General features: G+C 38.6%; 1 protein-coding gene across 8 annotated transcripts in view; it reads right to left on the reverse strand.

Moving 5' to 3' along the window:
* NTRK2 (neurotrophic receptor tyrosine kinase 2) overlaps nt 1-22373 on the reverse strand; it is a 307987-nt gene that overhangs the window by 179241 nt on the left and 106373 nt on the right. Inside the window, exons 13-14 of one of the 8 annotated variants that reach the window (XM_036433653.2) lie at nt 15234-15301; nt 737-3622 (exon numbers count right to left, since the gene is read on the reverse strand). The exons of 6 other annotated variants lie outside the window; for them this stretch is intronic. In XM_036433653.2, the coding sequence (XP_036289546.1) occupies nt 15240-15301 (62 nt within the window). In that variant the 3' untranslated portion in view covers nt 737-3622; nt 15234-15239. Of the gene's footprint in view, nt 1-736; nt 3623-15233; nt 15302-22373 lie in introns of those variants that run through there. One more of the 8 variants, XM_036433654.2, reaches the window with a different exon arrangement.

Genomic DNA, 22373 nt, shown 5'->3' on the forward strand with positions numbered 1-22373 from the left:
CACTCTGCTCTGTGCTGTGGGAGGGGCTGGGCTCATTTAAGTCCCATCTTGGCTCCCTACTCTTGGGGAGAGCAGTCAATAAATAGGTCAAGAATGAAACTGGTCCCTGCTGGAGATTGGGAGTGAAAACCGCTGAGTGATCTTTGAAGCCTGTGGGGATTCATTCTTCCTGTGGAGATCTGGACCTTCTTGGCCTCGACTGATACCTCAAGTGATGACAGTGGGAGTCGCTCAGTCACTCTCAGCTGCCTTGGAGTCAAGATACAGGGCCTGAACTGCGATTCATGAAGATGACAGCTGTTTTCCATTCATCAACGGCCACACTGATATGCTAAAGACACCCGAGAAACGGGGCTGTGTGTTTTCCCCTGAACTTGGCTGCACCTGAGCGGGCCAGGCAGCACAGACACTGGTGAATGCAGTCACGTCAAACAAAGCAGGGGGAGGACTTTGGCCACATGGATGTGGGGCCAATCAGAGATAAAGGGCAAACTCTGCTGCAAGGACTTCCCAGGCAGAATCCAGCTGGCAGAAGGCAGAGGCGAGTAGATCCCTAGTGCTAGAGTCAATAGTGATAAAGTTCTCAGTGGTGACGCTGGGAAGCACGTTTGCAAAGGGAAGACCAGGGAAGCAGTGAGAGAACAACGATCTTGCTTCAAGACATAACAAACTGGCAGCCCGTAGACATGTTCTGTTGGCCTATATAACGTTTTAAAAATAACTGCGTCAACTTTTTAAAATAGGGACATTTCACAGGTTTCAAGTTTCTCTTAAAGAATCCCAAGAGTTGGAAACCTGGAACCACATTTGGGGGATGGGAGGAGGAGCGGGAGTTGGTTGGGACTGAGTGACAGCTCCCCTCTGGAGTGAACACCCACTTAGGGTACGTTGAGCATTCAGGGTACCCGCCTGGCACCAAATTGCCAGGTCCTTGCTGGAGGGCGACAGTCTTGATTTCAATAAAAGATTCTGCCCATCTTTTTCTAAGGTTGCAGAAGTACATTAGGAAGCTCAAAAAAGATTTCTTATAGAGGACACAGAAAGCAAAAGGAAGCAAGGGGAGTGTCTAGAGGACAGACATGAGAAGCTATGTTCCTGATTGTGGTCTGCAGGGATTTAACAAAAAGAGCAAAGAACTCAAAAACCATATGAAGCAATTTTCTAATAGCCTGCTGTTTTCATTGTTCCCTAGGAGATGTCAACTGCAGTTTGATATAGTAAATTGCCTTATCTATCCCCTTCTCTCCATTTAAAAACAAAAATCCACCTCGTCATTCTTCTAGTTGCTGAGTACAAATATTCTTTTTTTTTTTTTCCTTTTGGGTCTGGAAAACTTTAAAAATAGGCCTTAAACAATTCATTGCCTTTTTACAGCTCCATGAAATTACACTTTAAAAAGTGTGTGTGTGTGTGTGTGTGTGTGTGTGTGTGTGTGTGTGTTGTGTGTGTGTCTACCGAATGGCCGATATTTAAGAACATGAGCTGTCCAGACAGCCCCTGCTTGGCTTACAGTTTGAATTTCCTTTTTCTCTCAGGGTTTGAGATTACTGCAATTAGCTGGCCTCTTTGTAAATCAACACCTTTGGGAAAGATCACAACCTAAATCGTGACAGGAACTGTCATTTAGCAGCAAGCAAGAAAATGGAAATTCAGAGGATATTCAGACCTCCCCAGACCAAGGGCCAGCTGCCCTCACACTCAAATGTCCTTCAGCGGGGAAAATACTTTTGAAAAGCAGGAGCCTGGTTATGCTTTGGAGAAACTGCCCCTTTCAGGCCTGGGCCTGGAGTAGCCAAGTTCAATTCTGTAATTCATCGGACTCTGTGAGATGCCAGCATTGAACAATGCCATAGTCAGTGGCTAATGTAAAAGAGAGAGTATAAAATATCCATCATGGGTTATCTTATTTTATCAAGCGGTACCTAAATGGATTCTGGTTTATTAAGATTAATGCCTTGGTTACACAGGATTAAAAACATTTCCAAACATGTTAGACCTGTTAAAAACCTATGCATCCTTAAAGCTGAACTGTAAAACTGGGTAACTATTTCCAAAAAAAAAAATTTTTTTTTTTAAGAACATCAGTAAATTTCCAATTCATCTATGGTATCAGTGCACTTTTTTTTTTTCTTTCAATATTATTTTGTATTGGTTTCAGGTGTATAGCACAGTGGTTAGACCACCATATACTTTACAAAAACTGCCCCCCCCCCAATATTTTCAGTACCCATCTGACACAATACATAGTTATGCAGTTATTAACTGCATTCCCTGTGCTGAACAGGGCAGATTGTGTTTTCAGAGGACATGCTCCAAGCCTGCCTCTGCAGTCCCCCTAACAGGAAAGGTGTGAGGTGAGGTGGGGCAGGGCAGCCAGACCTGTCTTCTGACAGGTATCCTGCCTGGTGCAGACTGAGCAGAGCGTACCAAGGTCATTGCCATGGCTGAGCGGCTGAAACAGGGGGCCATGGTGAGACTAAGGCAGGGGCACAGGACTCAGCTGCCCTCTCAGCAATGAAGCTGGACAACATAAAGCACTTATTCATTAGCGACCTGCCACCTTGTGCTGCTGGGGTCAGGATGAGCTGTCCTGCCCCCTGAAAACCCAGCAGCAGTGTAGTATGTCGTAGAGAGACTATCTTACTTACAATATCGACTTCTGCTCACAGCAGGCCAGCCATTCTGCTCACAGGCCTTTTCAGAGTAGAAAAGCTGCAGTTCTGTTATGGGAACAGCATGGGTTGCTGAGGCCTTAACTCTGGACAAACTTCTAAAATGCAGGTGGATTGCAGAGGGCAAATGAAAGGACATATGCACCATATGCATATATGTTTCACTCCCTTAGTTATTCTGTCTATGCTTAACCTAACTCTACAGCCCTGACCAAGTAGCTTTTTTTTTTTTTTCTTTAAGAAAATCATAAAAGAAACTTTAAGGAAATCATGAGCGTTGATTGCATGGCTCTGGACCTTTATTATCAGTGAAGGAAAGACCTCTCTCGTGACATCACCAAGTCCCCAAGCAATACTGTATATGCTCTTTTAGCTGCTGTGGTATAGATGGAAAAATAAAACTTCCTCAGTTCAGTACTGACTAAACAATAGAAGATGCTGTTAAAATCTGAGTTACATGGAGGTTATAGTTTAGTGTGCACTTATGCCTTTCCCTAAATTTAGGTTTGTTTTAACTTTGTAGTTCCTCTATAATAAACAGACACAATAAAAGTCAAATACATTTCCAGTAAGGTCAAACAGCATATCTTTCAGAAGAGAAGCGCAACCCAATGGGATTTCATTTCAATTCCACCTTTGAATGATTAGAAATGGAACCATTAATTTAAAATGTTTTCTTACATCTCCGAGTAGCTGCCCGTGAGCTGCCTCAGCACCGGTGTTCCCAGTCACAGCTCAGGATCTGCAGGCTCCATGCAGTACCTCCTGCAAACACCACCCACCTCCACCGGAAAACCCCAAGTAAGCAGACTTCCTGGGAGAAGCCTGTGCCAGTCCCAAGAGTCCAGCTTACAAGGCAGCACCAACCAACAAGCACCACAGCCCCTTTCTCTGTCTTTTCCTTTATTTCAGCTACCCATCCAGTGGGATCTTATGAAACAAAACAAAACCTAAAAGAAACACAAAATAAAACATAAGTCATGCTCAAAATAAAAGTCAACAGAAATTAGCATGCAAGTATAATCACTTTTAAAAGAACATAAATAAACATCAAAATTAAGACACAACATGGAATATGCTTTAAAACATAAATCAATATATAATAACAGAACAGAAATTGGAGAAGAAAATGTGCATCTCATTATTAGCAACTTTGTTTTAAACTCAGAAACAACTTTACATGGCACATGAAACATGGGAAAGAAACGCAAAGAATTTCTGCACACAGCTCTGCCCACAACTATCAGATATTAACTTCTTAAGTAGGAGAAATCTCTGAACAATATCGATTTACCCCTGAAGAATGTTTATGTATAAAAAATAAAACTTAACAACAAGTATCTACCATAATCCTAATTTTCCCGTCTAATTTTACCAAATCATTTCTTAAATAATTGATAAATTACTGAGCAACTAAGGCAGAGTGCTGGCTGGATATAACTGGTAAAATATGGAACTACACACAGATTTAGGTGTGTTTTTTTCTTTCAGGAATCCTAACATTAAATAATTAATTAATTGCCTAAATTGAATTAAATACCCAGGATATATATGACACATAGATATACAGAAATGTAATATCCATTATATCACATATGATATATAACATATAATGTGTAGTATATATATTTAATATATTATATATAAACCATATAGTTTATGTGTATATTACATGTAATAGATATAAAACACATAATACAATATATTATATAATACTTAGTATTAATTCTGCAAACATTTACTGAGCACAGACCAAATCATAGACACTGTAATAGATGATATAAAAATAAAGAAAATGGAGTGCTTTGACCTCAACTACTCCGTTGCCCCACAGCTGGAGAAAGGTGAGTAAACAACTTGCACAATAAATAACACTAATCTACTTTGTGCCAAGCTCTCCTCTAAGCTCTTTGTCCAAAGTAGCTTAAAGTCCAATGACTAGTAAGTGATAGAGCTCGGATTCTGACCCAGGAACTCAGATTCTATGGCCACCCTGCTATGTCCCTGTGCAGGGAGGACAGACCCTCTTTGCACTTGCCTGTGAAAACCCCGCGATGATGGGAAAGATTCTGTTACATACAATTCTGTGTATAATTTGCATGAATCTTCACCAGATTCATATGTGACTAAATAGATGATGTCATGGTAGAAACCGCCAAGATGTTTTCAAGTTCAGCTTTGGAAGGCACTTCTCAACACAACCCCCTCCCCCCACCCCCGCCCAGACTCTCGAACTTCCTCAACCTGGTGTCTGGTCTGCCAAGTACTGGTGTCATCTGCCTCCAGAGCTGTAATTACCACCACCAATCTGGATTATCATTTACAGTAACACTCTAGAGCTTACTTTCCATGGCATTTCTGTCTCTTGTCCTTCCAAGTCTCAGGGAAAAAACTCGGGATGGACGCCAAAACATCATTTGTGGATTTAAACACCACATAGCACTGAGAGTTTAGAAAGTGCTTAGGGGCACTGATTAATTCTCCTTCATAACTCTTCCTACTGTCTTTCTAAAAGTTCAGCCTCTGGATACACATAAGCTGCACTAGTTTAGAGGACGCAATGGCATGTAGGACAAGCATGCCAAATTAACCAACCAAACTTCTTAATTACCATCAGGTTTTAAGAAGGTGATTCTCAATTCCTTTCCCATTGTAACAATAAGATTAATATTGGGATGTCACGTCTACCAATAAAAAACAAGAGAAACTGGTGATATGAATAGATGACATCACCCTCAGATAGAACGATTTGTTGACTCCTACATACTAGTTTCTACATACTCCTATACACTTGGCAAGGAAACTCTAAGAGTTTACTGATGTCAGAGTGTCTATAGCATGAACCAGGCCACTCTTCATTTGCTTCTATTTCACATTTTCTTCCCAGATGCTACTCCAGGCTCTTTAAAATTACAACTGAGAAACAATTTGCTTTGCTAGATGCAAGCTCTTTTTGATTGCCATTCACTCAGGGCACAATAGCATTTGCCCTTATTTAAATTGATATCAGAGGCTCCTCTTCAACTTCCTTCTGCATTGCCTTTTGTGATGCATCCTTCTCAAATAAGCATACCTTAGCTCCATTTGCCCTTGCAATAAAAAAAAAACACGAGTGAAACCACCATAAAAACACACGCAGTATCTTCCTGAAGAGTAAAAAACAGCCTGAAACAAGGATAAGCAATGTGAGCCTTTAGAAAGGCAAGTCAACACTTCTCAATACCCTTGATCTTCCCAGACTATTAGCATACTAGAGATACACTACCATATACTAAAAATTAGTTTGACTTACAGATTTCATCCTTTTATAAAAAAAAAAAATGTCTCCTATACTTCATATTTCTCAGGGATCAAAAGTGAAATCCAATCAGGGTCCTATTCTACCTACCAGGATCTCATGACTTTTGCCTTCTTATAAGAACTCAAGAAAGGGGCCACGAAATAATATAAAACAATAGATGATTATTTTCTTCTAGCAGGGGGAAAGTTTTTAGACCACAACAAATGGCTGAACATCTTGTGGGTTTAGCAGCCAAACGAGCTGTCTAGCTTCTGAGCCTGAAATATAGATATTTTGACAATGTGACATTCTGAAGCATTTGCAGCATTCCGATGGTGCACGGGAGTTATTGTGAGAACAGCTCCTTTATCAAAAACAACCTTAGAGAAACGTTGCCACCACTCCTTACACAAGCTGAGCTAAATCCGACAAGGTTAAAGCAGATGCTGTCTGAGAATGCAATGTGAAGCTGAAAGCAGAGAAGAAAAACCAGGATGTGTCCTAAAACTCGGTCTCCGCTATTCGCCAATTTCAAACCTGCTCACTGGCCTCTTCAAAGGGAAGGCCTGGGGGAGGGCTGAAGGTCAGTGAAGCACTGTACTTTCTTTATCATTGGCTTCCGATTCGTTAAGATTTCTTTACATTCAAACGTGCACACATTTTCCTCCTATTACTCAGAAGCAATCAGCCATAAAATGGCAAGGATCTGCAGTACATTTAAATTAACAGCAATTTATCTGGAGGGAAGAAGAAAATTGCTGAGTCTGAAAGGAAGCGAAGGGAAGGGAATGGAAGAAGGATGCAGCTGCTGTCTGAAAAAGCCAATCTTACCACATTTGTCATTTGGAGAGTTAAAACAGAAAAACTGCCAACTTGGGTGTCTGAGTGGCCTGGGGCCTCTTGGGAGCTGATGTTGTGGCAAAGGAGTACAGTGGCTCACCTTCATTGGAGAGCAAGCCAAATGCTCCTTGGGCCTTCTGGAAAATGTGTACTAGGTCAAATCAAAGAATAAATTCCTGTGTTCTTGTAACATTAGGTACCTGAACAACAAGGGGTGCAAAAAGGTTTTGCTTTCATCACAAAGTTAGACTTCAGCGAGGTACAATTCTGCTTTATTTCAGCACCACTTGTCCTAATTTGCCATTTGTGGAATAGTTACTACCGATTGATTCTTGTACCATCTAGCCATCACTGCCCTGCCTTTCCTATTTTATAGGGAAATCACTTGAATGGTCAATCCCATAGGCCAGATCAAGGTCACCTGCATGGAGTGAGATAGCTGAAATCTAAACTCAGAATTTCTGGATTGTTAGTCCATCCTTTCAGCCTGCACCTATAGCAGAAATTTTGCAATATAAAAGTTTAAGTCCTAGTGCTTTCCTCTCTGTGCTTATTCCAGAAGTTCCTTAACCAGCCTTCAGACACCTCTTTAGCTTCCCTAAGGATGTGCTTTATCCATATACTACCTCTTCTCCTAAGACTTCCTTCTATCATGTGTTGGAAGCCTTGACCATTCTTGAAGGTGTAAAGAGGTATCCTGTGAGTATTCAGTTCATGGGCGTCTTAACTTCTATTCCATTCATTCACATGGCCTTCTTTTATACCTTTTTGAAACTTGTATTTCTTCCCTTTTTACTTCCTGCATCCCAAATTGTAAGCTACAGGAGGACAGACAGAGAACGTCTATACCTCTTCTACAACCCACACTGCCTTGCAGAACAGTAATCTATAAACTTTTTTTTAATCATTTCTAGGTACTCAACAACAGAACTAAAATGGAAAGTAAGGAGGATACAAGACAATGTAGGCCCTACTGTGTCTCATTGGCAACTGGGTTAATCAGATCACTTCAAAGCTCCTGGACGAATCAGATATTTGCTCAGGATATTGAAGATTATAGACTTAGACAGGTTGGACACCCAGTGAGTGCTTCTTGAAGCATTGAAGTTACTGAGGAAAAGGTGCCAAACTGAGCTGACTCTAATTATCATGATGAGCAAAATGATGGTGGCTGTGGAAGTTGGATGAGGAAAAGTATTGTCCATTTGTTAGCTGGAGATGAAAAACTAAAAATAAATGTCTGAGGATGGTCAGTAAGGCTTGGAAATCTCTGGTTTGATTTAGCAAAATGAAGTTTAGTTATGAGCTGAAAATCAACGCAGGAAACATGGAGTTCTTGGCAAAACTCGAATGTGTAAGGAAACCCAGAGCTATCACACAACTAAAACTCAGTGATCCTAAGGAGAATGTGATGAATCAGCAGGGCCTGATGACAAGGGTCCAATGATTCAACCACTATCATATCAGGGACTTCACATATAATAATATAGGTAACACATCAAAAGTTACCACAGGTTGACAGCTCCTGTGTTGAGCATCTGCCTCCTGGTGGTCAGTCCACATCATATCTTCCAGTTGGTTGGACAGTCGCTTAGCCATATATATAAAATTGCACTATCTATAAGGTAGTTCTTTGCAACATGAAATGACATCTTCTTCAAGACACTATTTCACAATTCTCAGACCAGAGAGGCTTACCATTGAGTCAACATTCAGCATACACAAACATGGCATGATAAATTCCATTACAGAAGAGCATGTTCTTGTTGCCAATATATATTTGTGTCTAGATTTGCTTTTACAAAAATACTCTAGTCAGTAATCCTTCTTAGAAAATGAAGGCAGTTTACTCAAACCAACAGTGTCCAGGTGAAGAACAAAAGACATAAAATATATTACTCAATTAACCTATAACTACATAAAATCTGTAAGAACCACAAACATACACAGTGGAAGTTGCTTGGCTCTTCTCAATTGTGGGTGACACCATAGTGCACAGACCAGAACAAATCTGAGAATAAATTTCTAGAAAAGTTACTAATGCCTGAAAAAAACAAGAGAAATAAATGGACATGGGGCATCCAGGGCCTGTCTGTTACTAATGATGATGGTGATGATGGAGAGGAAGAAAAAGGAGGAGAAAAAAGAGAATAAAGCAGGAGATGGAATGAGGAAGAGCAGGAGAAGAACTTAAAGAAGATAGTTGATGTTGATTTGGAAGACCTCAAGCATGTAAAAAAAAAAAAGTGACAATAGAGATACGGAGGTCTCAAAGCAGGACTACAAGATTAGGTCCAAGTTGTAGGTGAATTTAGAAGGAAGAGAATAGGTAAAAATAAAAATTTCCCTGGACCACTACTTTTTCATTAAGCATTCCAAACTTCAGAAATAGAGTTTGAAGACAGTTAACATTTAGGATAGGATACTTGCTGGGAAAGCAACAGTCAGGGGGCCTTTAGTGTGCACAGTGTCCCTGCCTATTTCTGCAAAGCCCAGAAGTCAGATGCACTAATGGTTCTAATTAAGCCGAGAGAGGGTCAAAGAAATTATTTTCACATGAATAGAAGTGTCTTATAAATCTCATTTCCATTTATATCACCTAAGTGCACAAGATAATGAAACCTTAGCTAAGTACCAAGTATTCCAAAATGCAAAGCAAAGACAGGTCGGGTTGATAATCCCCCTGAACTGACTACAATAAATAGGAATAAAAAGCAAGCAATAAAAAACAAGGCCTTTGTTCTGTCTGGCAGAAGGTAGGCTACCATCCTATGATCTGGGACAGAAGGAAAACTGACAAAGCCCACATTCTGAGGACTAAGTATGGCTTTTCAAAAAGTCTAGTTCCTGTGGTTTATGCCCAGCCCTGTAATGGTCTTCTCTCTCTCTCATCCATGGCCTCCTCCTCACTGCCCATCACCAACAAGCAATGACATTGTGGTCTGCTGTCCAAGGTCCTGCTTCCAGACCAAAGTGGGGCCACAGATTAGCTTCCATGGTTGCTGCCAGCACACGAAGAAAGCTGCCTGGCTTCAAACATACAGTAAGTCCTCACTTGACTCCATCAATAAGGTCTTGGAAACTGTGACTTTAACCAAAATAATATATAGCGAAATCAATTTTACCATAGGCTAATTGATATAAATAAGAATTAAGTTCCAATGGCATATTCTTCTCATGAAAACATCACCAAGCTTTTGAAAGACCCAAACACTTCTATTCTTAAATACTGAAATAAGTGTGAGCTATGTATACATGTAAGAAAGATTAATCAAACAAGTAAGATAATGATTTCCCAACCGGCTTACTCTAGTTCAGATGGTCAAGGTGGCTAGTCAGTGGCCTCAGCTGGGAATTAATTTTTTTTCCCATCAATGTTACAACAAAATAATGTTGAACAGCCCTGGCTGGTTTCGCTCAGTGGTTAAGAGTGTTGGCCCATGGACTGAAGGGTCTAAGGTTCAATTCTTGATCAACTTTATATATATATGACTTGGTTGCAGGCAAGTGTGGGAGGCAACCAATTGATGTGTCTTCTTCACATAGATGTTTCTCTCTCTACCTTTCCTCCCCTCTCTCTAAAAATTAATGGGAAAAAATACATTTGAGTGAAGATTAAATGATATTGAACAAAAGATTGTTATTCAAAGACATGTTGTACTTCTTTGTACTCAGGATTTTATCCAGAGAAGTGAATATGTCCAAACTTAAAGACAGATGAAGATCGTGGGTAGAAAGAAGGTACTTCCACCTAAACATGCCTTTTTTTCTAGTGCCTTTTCTCTGGAACAATCATTAGCAGAAGGACTTTTATCATATCAGAAGTTACTTCCCTAGAATAAGATTTAAAAAGTGCCTCTCCACAGAATCTGAGAGGTGATGGAAAATGTGAGTTGAAATGGTTGCTCATCCTTCCCTTGGTCAGTCTATCTGTACATTACTTGACACTGTTCCATAAAACAAAATTTACAATCGCAAATTGGACTCTGATTGAAAGTCCTAGATCAGGCCCTGCAGAAATATACCTAACTCAACCCACAATGAGTACCCCTAACCCTACCAAAGCTCATAAGGGCATACCTACACATTAGTTAACACTCTGAAAGAGTACCCACCCACTCACCCCACAAAGAACAGAATCTATACTCAAAAGTGTTCCAACATCAAGCAAAACCCTTAGGATTCTGGTGCCAGACCCAATTGCTATATCCATGCTCCTTAGGAGTAGCAGGTGACCCATTCCAAAATTCCTCTGTAAAATGGAGAGCTTACTCAATTCTCAACAGGAAACTTGAAAAGTGCAAAGTTGACTTTAGGGTCATAGCTTTTTAAGCATTCAGATAGAGGCATCTGTTAATAACATTTTTATTTGCTCCAAGAGCTCACTTTGGAAAAATCCCATGATGCCATGCCATCCTACCTAACTATCCTTACTAACACCTCAACAATTCTTCGGGCAGCTGAGTATGTGCCAACCTCAGACTTTCTGAAAGATAGGAAAGATTCTCTCAACTCCTTGATTCTTTCATCTTGGAACACAGCAGGCTCTTTATGATTTTTTGGTACTAGTACAATTTATGCATGGAGAAAACTCTGGATTTTAAAAAGCATGCCTTTCATTTATACACACACACACACACACACATGCACTTTCCTTTTTAAAATAAAGTATGCATGGCAAATACGGCAATATATAAAAAATATAACAGCTTGGTTAAGAAATATAGCAGACATGCCAAAAATCAACCAGAACCAAGACACTGAGAAAACAATGCATTCTAAATTTGTAAATGAAAATTTAATATATGCAAACATCTAAAATTCCTTTAAGAAATACTTTACAAAACTTACAGAAAATTCTTTGCTATGTCAAAGTGCTTAAAAGGGAAAGGTTAGTTACCTTGTAATCCTACACACATCCTTAGTTCAAAGCAGAATTCACCTTTTGCGTATGCACAGAAGCATTCAAAGACACGATGGACACATGCATTGCCTTATATAAAAGCAGTGAGAAATTGTAAATGTCACATAGATAAAAGACAGAGTATAATTACACGTGCATAGCAGGATGATTGGATTATAAATTGGTTTTTCTTTCATTCTTCATAATTAGGGCCATTTACCATCCATTGTTTAACTACACAAGATCCTAGAACTTTACGTACAGCTAGCATTGGGATTAGAATTTTAATAAGTACCATCACCCCACTTATTTATCTTCCTTGACAACTCTGTGCTAAAGGACTCATTTCCATGGTGATGCCTAATGACTGGCTGGCTAGACAGAGAAAAGAAGCCTGAAGCCAGACAGTCTTGAATTTGGATCCTACCTTTACCCCTCCAAAGCTGTGTAACCCTGGCCAAGTCAGGGGACCTCTCTGAATCTATTAGCCAACTCTATAATAGGAATGAAATAAACTTGACTTATCGTGATGGTTAGAATTAATATGAATAACTAATACTGTCCAGGGTCCTCAACTCAGGGTAGTTGCTAGCATTGTGTCTATTAACATTTAGACAAAGTATAAAACCTTAGAAATTCCAAACTGTCCTATTGATTTTTAAAAATATAATTGGAATGACCCTCTCATTGAAGACAGCTCTATGTTTTACCAAATATATATGATCCAACAAAAAAAATATTCAGGGTACTAAACTGAAGCCCATACATAAAACATGACCTGAATCCATCTTCAATGAGCCCATTTAGGACTCTGCTTATAAATGGGCAATATAACCTTAAGCCAATTAGTCATGATTTTCTTAAAATTCACAAGATATATACCTTCACAAATGCTTGCCTTGATCCAGGCTAGTGTTGCCAAGAGTCTTTCTCTTTCATCTTCAATTCTTTCAACTTCCTATTTTGGGGATATCTTCCAGATATCCCCAAATGTCTTTCTTAGGGGATATCTCTCAATCTCATTCTCTCCCGCCCCCACATCTATCTCATTTTCTCCATGTGTAGGTCATTTCTAACTCTTTTCTAACTCTTTATTTTAGCCTATGGACTAAGAATAACTAAGAGGTACATGTTGACATCACTAGTTTTATTTGTGTAGTGGAAGCTGTGTTCGAGATTGGGATATGAAAGAGTGTCCTCTTTAAAAATTTGTTTATTGGATGTTCTCCCCTCTTCATCTGTGTTGCTGTGTTTATTATTCTGTTTTAATACAACTGGGCACAAAAACATTGAAGTGTCAACCAGATATAAAGAGACACCATTTCTGAAAATATTACTAAATAATGTAAGCAAGAAAAACATGGAAAATTATAAAAATCCATACATCATTTTAAGTATATAAGAGTCAGAGTTTGCACACCTCTTTTGAGAAGGGGGCTATCATTTGCTCATTGTGAAGTGAAAAAGATGTTAGTGCTTCCATTTTACAGATGAAAAAATAAAGGCAGAATGGGGCTAAGTGATTATATTTTGTTCAACATAAGTACATGTTTCACTCATTAATCACACAAGTAATGACTTCCCATTTTGATAGCAGGACACCAAAATGTAAAATAATAATAATAATAATAATAATAATAATAATAGATTAACTCAGCTCAGAACTCAAAGACAAAAAATTATCCAGCTTCCTTTCTAAATCAAAGACCTCTGGTTATTCATCAAGAAATAAATGCTTTAAGAACCAAAGGGATTTTAAGGTAGATGGACCCTTGCTACACCAACCACTGGGGTGTTGTTGGGATGCTCTTTGCATCATGCCAGAATAATCATGTCTTAGAGCGTCCCAGATTTCCGTTCACAGTCATGGGTAGTGAACTCTAACCCTGCCCGCAGTCAGCTCAGCAGCCACTGCAAATGATTACCGTATTTTTCGGACCATAAGATGCACCGGACCATAAGACGCACCAGTTTTTAGAGAAGGGAAATGAAGAAAAAAAGATTCTGAAACAAATAGTGTCCTAAAATATTTTATGTGCATTAAAACCCAACATCACAGTCATAAACACATGTAATCAACCCTGTAAAGTAAACAGCAGCATTTAGAACCATTTTAGAGCCAGGCAAGCACACAGAGACCACACAGAGCCGGGCAAGTAAAAAAACTTTTTTTTTAAAGTATATGTGTAGGCTATATTTGGACCATAAGATGCAGGGACTTTTCCCCCCCACTTCTGGGGGGAAAAAAGTGCATCTTATGGTCCGAAAAATACGGCACTTGCAATTCGATTTTCTTCATAGGCCTAAATAGATTCTCTGTCATGCGCTATGAAGTAAAAAATAACAGAAAAGAACTTAGCTCAAAAATTCCACATTCATTCCAGCTGGCATGGCTCAGTGGTTGAGCGTCAACCTATGAACCAGAAGGTCACAGTTCAATATATATATATATATATATATATATATATATATATATATATATATATATATATATATATATAAATTCCATTTTTACTCTCTCAGAAAAGTGTGGCTCAAAATGAGAGAGAGAAACCCTGAAGATGCTGTGGAGACCTGTAAGGAACCACTGCTCTCAGATCCTCAGGTGGTCACATGCCCTCTTTACCTTGCTCAGCAGGTAAGATGTCTTTTGATGCTATAATGGTGGCCACTGGCTGGTGGTATCCCTTTGAGTCAGAAGTTTGGACAGTGGCAGGGATTTCACACCCGTGGTGGAAAATGTCTGAGAACCATACCATGGCTTCAGCTTCAATTCCACAACCACAACAAAACTTTGGGCGAAAGGGTTTTGCCTTTATCCAAAGTTATAGGAATGTACAATTCCACAACTGCACAATATGCATAGGTGACATTAAAACCACATCGTGATAATGCTCCAGCTTACGGTTGTCCTAGACACCTGCACTCGATGCCCAAAAGCCTGGGGAGAGCCTCTGGGCACATGCCCTCTAGATCAGGAGTTGCTTCTGAGTTGTTGCTGGTTTCTTCTCTTCAGCATCCTCAGGCAGCAGCTAAATGAACCAAACCCTAACTAAATGTAACTGGCTAATTGCACCTAAATTAGTCACAAAGCCCCTTCAGAAGATTCAGTCGATTTCTTGAGGGAAAAAGTAAATGTTTTACTATATAATTATAAACTTAATTAACATAAAATAAATTAATTAGCGATGTGGGCTGGTAATGAACGCCATGGTCTGGATATTATTGTATTTGCTGTATTTTCCAGGGGAAGCTAAACCTGGAGTAGAGGCCTACCTTGTGCTTTAAGTCCCATTTCATCTCACCCCTTTTCTGTCCCCAACCAAACTGTTTGGTTTCTGCTTGATGCTCAGTAGTATGACATCTAGTATTCTACAGAATTCAAATGGAAACAATTTACCTGCTAATCTCTAGGGAGACAAATCCCCATCCCAAACCATCATAGCTGTAACAGTTCCTAGCTGGCAGTTCACTAGCATAACAGATGATTATCCAAAGCAATCATTTCTCTGTCCCAGCCTATAATGACAAAACTCACCTAGAGCTAAAATAACCATCTGCCACAGATTGTTCCGCATGGTTTGTTTGCTTGTGTGTTTCTTAATTCTGAGAAAGAATTCAAAAATGGTATTGGCAAAGAAGGGTGATTTCACAAAAAAATGCCCTAGTTTCCAATCTGTATTGCCTCAACTATCACCTTAATTTTTTTTTTAATCTAACTTAAAAGAGGAGGCTGAGAAAGGAGCCTCTAAGGATGATCTTGATGGCACAAAGTAGGTTTTTAGTGAATGAGAAAAGTCTTGTTCTAATTACCCAAAGTCTGTATCGTTTCTAGGAATGCTGACCTACAGCTCTCATACTTGTTTTCTCCCTATTTGCTGTGAAGATGAAGAATAGCTTCTGTGTATGGCCCACCATGAAACAGGAAGAACAGTGGTTCATAGTATAGACCCGGAAGCTATGAAGTGCAATGACTGTGCAAACCTTGGGCAAGTCGCCTCAGTATTCTCTTCTGTGAAATGGATGTGCTGATAGGGGCACATAACACATTCACTAAATAATAGCTATTCCATTATCTGTAGATTCTAGCTCTCGGAGTTGCTCCTTTAAAATAGCTAATGTTTTATGTTCAAAAAGAGTTGCAAATATTTAATGATATATATCTAAATTTGTTGCATACCCTGGTCAAATCATGCCCCAAATAGAAAAGACAATTCAGTGCTGAAAATGTCAATTTAAAAAAAATTCCTCTGCTTTCAAAAAAGAAAAGAATCATGTGGTCACTGAATCAGAGAGCTTTCATCAAGAAAAGGACATAGAGATCCTGAAGTCCATGCAATACCCTCTTATCTGAGGAGGAGGATACATTTTCAAGAGCTTGATGACTTGCTCAATAGCCCAGAGCCAACAAAAGGTAAACTCACAGCCCATGTTGCTAGCTACAGACTCAGAGCTGGGATGACATGTCAATGTGGTGGGAGCATCTTTCATGACGGGCAGGAGCCAAAGGCAGAAATGGAACCAGTTTTTTTTTATATGAAAACAAACATCCTGAGGGCTGTGGTCTGAGAGTTCTGAATGCATTTCTGCTAATATAACCACATATTCTGTTTTATTTTATTTTATCTTTTCCTGAACATGAAATTGATTTCCACATGGAGGGGACTCACAGAGCCTGTGTTCAGCTGTCACAGAATGCCCAAGACTGTTGGTGCAGGGGATGGCAAACATTTTCTGTGAAGGGCCAAAGAATAAATATTTTCAACTCTGTGGGCCATTCAGTCTGTCACAACCACTGGCTCCACTGCTATACATAAAAGCAGCCATACATAAGTAAAGGGATGAGCTGGCAGTATTCCAATAAAACTTTATTTGTAAAAAAACAGATGACAAGTTGGATTTAATGCATGGGCTGCAGATTGCTAATCTGTGATTAATGCCATTTTCTACCTGATGTGGTCTTTACCTTATTTCCTTTACCATTTCTCAGCTTTAGCTTCCTCCTTAAATGAACATTTATAGTTTGTTTCAATATTCTTACCAGGATATGATTGATATGCAGTAGAATCTTAATTTATTGTACACGAAAAAGAAAAGCCAGTGTGAATTTATGAAAGCTCTAAATTAAGAAATATGTTTAAAGAACTGCAGTTTTATTACTTTCATATACATATGGAAATTGAAATTAAGCCAATAAAACATTTCCAGCTTGCTTTGGCAAGTAGGGGGTAATTCAGACTTATCCAAAAGAAAAGAACTTAAAATTATATAATTCATCAACTGTTTCCATGAGATTTCTTCTAAAGGGATTGAAAAGTTTGCTCCCCACAACAGTGAAATATGATTCCTACCACTCCATCTTATTTCCACTATTAATTGATTTGGTACTTCCTTTGTTCGTAGAAATGCCCAAATTACTCCACCAAACCAATTCCTCACAAAATTAATGATCTGATCAGCAAGTGTTGTTGAACTTTCAGAAAAGATTTAAAAATTATAATCCTAAAACATCATAGATTAATAACATCTTTGAAACAGCTTTACTGCTCTCGCTCTAAGATCCTCTTTCTGACCTCTGGCAGACATTGTGGATTGATTATTCAAAATCCATTCACAATCCTTTTTTCCCTTTCTTCCCATACCTTTGAGAGAAAAGCCAATGTATTTGATTTCCCCATGTCCTTTGAAGTTAAAGGTGGACATGTGACATAATTACAGCTGCTGAGATATACCTAGAAGTCCAGGGGGTGGGGTTGTCTCTTCTTGAATTAAAAGGCAAAACCTCATCAGAGAAAGCCACATTACCCTCGTTCCTTCTTTCTACTTGGAATGTATATTTGACATCTAGAAGAAGTGCAGCCATCTTGAGACCTCAAGGTCACAAACATAAGGAAGAGGCCTAGCAGCTAAAAATAACAGAAGAGAAAGGTGAAAGGAATCAATGTCCCTGATGGCATCCTTAAATCACCATCAGAGCCTTGGTTCAGGAATTCTTGCTGTGTGAAACAAATTTTTATATCTTCAAGTAATTGTTTGCTTTGTTTATTGTTGTAGCCAACTCTGCTTTGTTAGCTCAAAAGCAGCCAGAGACAATGCCAAAAGCAGAAGTGTCTGTGTTCCAATAAAACTTTATTAACAAACATAGATTTGGCCCACAGGTTCACTGACCTCTGTTTTACAGTCATTTCTGTGAACCACACCATGAGGGTTATTTGTTCTTTCCTCCCTCTGAAAAAGAACAAGTGAAAATTCCTTCCTATGAAAATAACCCAACCTATATAGTAAGCACGTTGTACAGTAAAGGCTAACCCGGACCAAATAAAAAGGTTTAAGTTTATGTGGACTGCAAAAAATTAAAGCTTCAGTTTTCATAGAAATGTAGGTTTATTTTGATAGAGACATGGTGAATACAAAGGACTGAAATAAATGAGTAATCTACACTAATAAAAGAGAAATTTGCAAATTGAACATACCTCCGTGCCACTCACCAGCCAATCAGGAGTGAGTGTGCAAATTAACACAACAAAGATGGTGGGTTAATTTGCATACACAGGTGCAGAGCAGCTGGGTGTGGTGGGACACCTACTATGAGGAGGAGGGCGGGAGGCAGAGGGAGCTACAGGAGCAGCGGTGCTCTGGCTGGAGCTGAAAAGACTGAAGGCTCCAGCTGGAGCCAAGACAGAAGGTGGTGGCCAGAGCAAAGGCCTGGGTCCCAGGTGCCAGAGGAAAACAAGTGTCTCTAGTCATTAACATAAAATAATATAATATTTTAATAAGAATTAAGACTTTTTCTTGGACATTAACTTACCAGACACAAATTATTAAGTGTAATGCAAATAAACCTATTTTTCTTGTTCTCTGAAAGCGAAATATCTCTTGTTGCACACACCAAACAAGTCAGTACAAGACTAATGATGTGACAGTTGGCTGCTAAAATACTCGCTGCTAGTATCAGTGGAGAGAAATGGCGCACCTGTGCATAAGGTGTGTAAGGGAAATGAATGCAACACGATTATAGTAATCAATCATTAGTGAACATTGTAGTTCATTATTAATAATTATGTAAACAGGATATTGTAAAATTTAAGTTACGAAATTTTTATTAAAACATTTCTTACATACCGTTATATTGGCCTGGCCCCCAAAATATTCATTGTGGGCCACATGAAGTCCAAGGGCCGTGAGTTTGATATGTTTGCTGTACAGTCTGAGCTTAAAACTTATAGGCTGTACATCAAATGTTTTCTGGTGGGGGGGAAGATTCAAAACCTCATTCTATAAAATTATCATCTATGTTTGTGACTGGTGAAACCAACGCCTAGGGCCTAAGGCAGCACAGTGTTTGTGGGACACAGGGGCACTCTCACCCTAACCACTCTGTGTGCGAAACACTGCCTCTCAATTAGCAGAGCAGAAATAGTAGTACTTTCATAATGACTCACACTCTGCAATTTAGGTCATGCCTACGGCAATCAAAATCCTCCACTTAATTTCTCCATGGCTAATTTGATCCTCTGCTCTGCTCCTAAACTGGGAGATTTTGGTTTTTTTAGTTGTTTTCAATTAAGCCAATTTGTCACAGACACCTCTGTTCTCAATAGGGTATTTTCACCCAATTCTCTTTTGTTTTGAAAATAGCAAAGTGGGAGAGATGCATGTGCAAATGTTGGGCTCAAATCACTACAGTTTGTGCAAGGAGTGACTGTAAAAAGGAAAGAGACCTCTTAGCAATCACACAACACACACACACACAACACACACATACACACACATGCCAGTTGCCTTCCTGTATTGTCTCACTTTGCATATTTTTTAAACACTTCTGAGAGAGTGAAATGTTAGATTCTGATGGTGGTGGTGCTGATGACAGCTATACATTATTAAGCATCATTACGGAATGGACACCATAGGAAGCACTCCACATGTGTCGGCTTAAATACTCAGGACATTTCTGCTCTCCCCATTTACAGAAGAGGAGACTAAGGCTCAGGGCAGTTATTTAATATGTATTTTACAGGAAGACATAGAATACTGAGGTCAAAAAATAATTCACATATGAGTGAAATCATATGGTCCTTGACTTTTGATGGGGAAAAAGATGGTAGAGGGAGATAAAGATAGAGGGGAGTCTAAATATATGGTGATGGAAGTAGATGTGACTTTGAATGCTCAACACACAATGCAATATACAGATGATGTATTATAGAGTTGTATACTTGAAATTTTATTAAACAATGTCACCCCATCAAATCTAATTTAAAGAGGACAAAAAAAAAAAGTTAGCTCAAATTTCAACTATCCACCTTACTAATTTGTGACCTTGAGCAACTTTTTAAACCCTGGGTATAGCTGGGTGCTCTCTTGTGTACATGGTGATAATTGTATTTTCTTTAAAACTGGTTTGAAAGAATCACATAAAATATCTATAAAGCTCTGAGTATGAGGCCTTAGCATATGTATTAATCTGAACCATATGAACCATGTGAAAATGTCTGCATTTGATCTGATCCTACAAAATGATTGTTTTATATGGTCAAACTTACAATTGCCTAGCAAGTGGTATTAGTATTGATAGTAGTACTGTTGTTATTATTGTTCAAGGACAACGAAAGGTGGCCAAGAAGAGATTTTAATCTGAATTTGATTGATGTAAAAGCTATTGCTTTTTTATTATTATTAACTTAGTGACCTTCAAAGAAATCCTGTGATATTTTTTTTTTTACTGAGTTCCCCTTTAACAAACTGAAACTGGCATCAGGGAGCTAGTAAATGACAAGAACAGCATTGGTATTTTTTATTTTACTAGCAACATTTTATGAACAGGACAAAGTCTATTTCATAATCAGCTCAATGTAGTCAAAATTTGTTTGAAGTGTATTAACCAAATGTCAGTTGAATAAAAATATGAAGTGTCTCTCTTTTTTAATGTATGAAGGGTCATGGTCTACTGAAAATTGAGACTTGCCTCATTAGACAGTTATAATTAACTCTGCTCATAATTTTCCACAGAGGAATTTCTTCCTGGTTCATACTTAAGACTAGAAAGAGAATTCATCAGCATTGGGTGAGAGAACAATTAGTTTCTCTTTCTTGTTCCATGGTGGGAACTGCGAGTAAAAATAATTCTCTCTTTCCAGGCTGGAGAAGATGACTTCCCCTCAAAGGCCTGTCTGCTATTGACAAGTTTAAAGGAAATAAATTCCCATCTGAAACTATACCATTCCTTGTTGTTTTACCGCGTTCCCAGTGTCTACCCATGTTGAAAGAGTCTAGACACTTTTCAAGCTTGAGTTGTATTTTAGACAACGTCTTTCAATCTCAGAGGTCATTCTAAAAAAGAAGCCTTTTTCTCTAAAATATCAGATTCTAATTTCTAGGGTGTTGCCTCAGAGGATTGTAAAATTCAATCAGAAACAGGAATTTTCCACCTGCTTTTTTTCTAAGTAAATAGCAAAACATCATTTTCAGGGCAATGTATAGAGAGGAAATACCATGGTCAAGAAAATATTTGCATAGTATTTTGACTGGAAACCACATGTGTTCTCTGGAACGTTTCAACATGTCTATCCCTGATGAGTCAACAGCCAGAACTCTCCAGAGATGGACTTTTTTTAAAGGACTGTTATCACCATGGGCTCTATCAGCCTTTAGTCTGCATGGAACCATGGTTTGTTTTGAAATGGTACAGTGAGAATAGTCATTTTGAGGGTGTTTATTTTTTTCCTTTTTTTTTTTTTTTTTTTTTTTTTGGCTGATTGAGACATAGCAAATGTAAGTAAATATTAGAGTAAAGGTAGTTAGCTTTAAGAGTTAATCTAGAGATGATCTAACCAAAGGGACAGATCTTTTGAAAGGTTGAGGGTCATGGGACAGGCCCCTTTTCATCTCTCCATCACTGCTTTGAAAATCGGGTTGTACAATTATCAAAGCCCTTTTCATAAGATGCCTAGAGAACATCATACTCATTCCAGTCAGCAGAAGAGGTAAAATGCATACATTCATATTAGTAAGTTAGAGACTCTTTATTCTAAAAGGCTCAGCTTAGCCAATAAGTAATAAATCAAATAAACAGAATATGATATGACACTACTAGGCAAATCCCAAAGAGGCAATGTTACATTTGAAAAGAAAGAGCTAACTAAAGTATCACATGGAAATAATTGAAGAGAGGAAAAGGGGGACATCTGCAATACTTTCAACAATAAAGACAAAATTTTTAAAAAGAAATAATTGAAGAGAAAACACACTGATTAATAAAATCACATAACAGCTAGGGTTCATTTTAGTAATAATAATTTCTCTTTCATTGCAAATTAACAATCATAAGGAAATTTCTCTGTCAATTCTCTAGATTCCATCTTGAACTAAATTAGTCTTCCAAGTCTTAAAATTCTACTATAGCTATCCCTTCAGATTCCCAGTCCCTATACCTACAACCCCTCCTTCAACATCGCATTGGCCACTCAGTCAAAACCTACTCCTTGCACTGAATCTATGGAAATCCATCAGGGTGGATGCAGGGGATGATTTTCAAAACTCTAAAATAGATTCGCTGACTTAGCAGATATCAACAGTGACCTTGAGAGTATTGATCAAACTCTGTTTCTCTGTTACAGAGGTAGAGAAATTAAGTAGTCTTCTAAATCATTAATGGATTCTTTTTATGTTCTATTCAACT

This window comes from Pipistrellus kuhlii, unplaced genomic scaffold (assembly GCF_014108245.1).
Source record: "Pipistrellus kuhlii isolate mPipKuh1 unplaced genomic scaffold, mPipKuh1.p scaffold_m20_p_12, whole genome shotgun sequence".
Lineage (NCBI taxonomy): Eukaryota > Metazoa > Chordata > Mammalia > Chiroptera > Vespertilionidae > Pipistrellus > Pipistrellus kuhlii.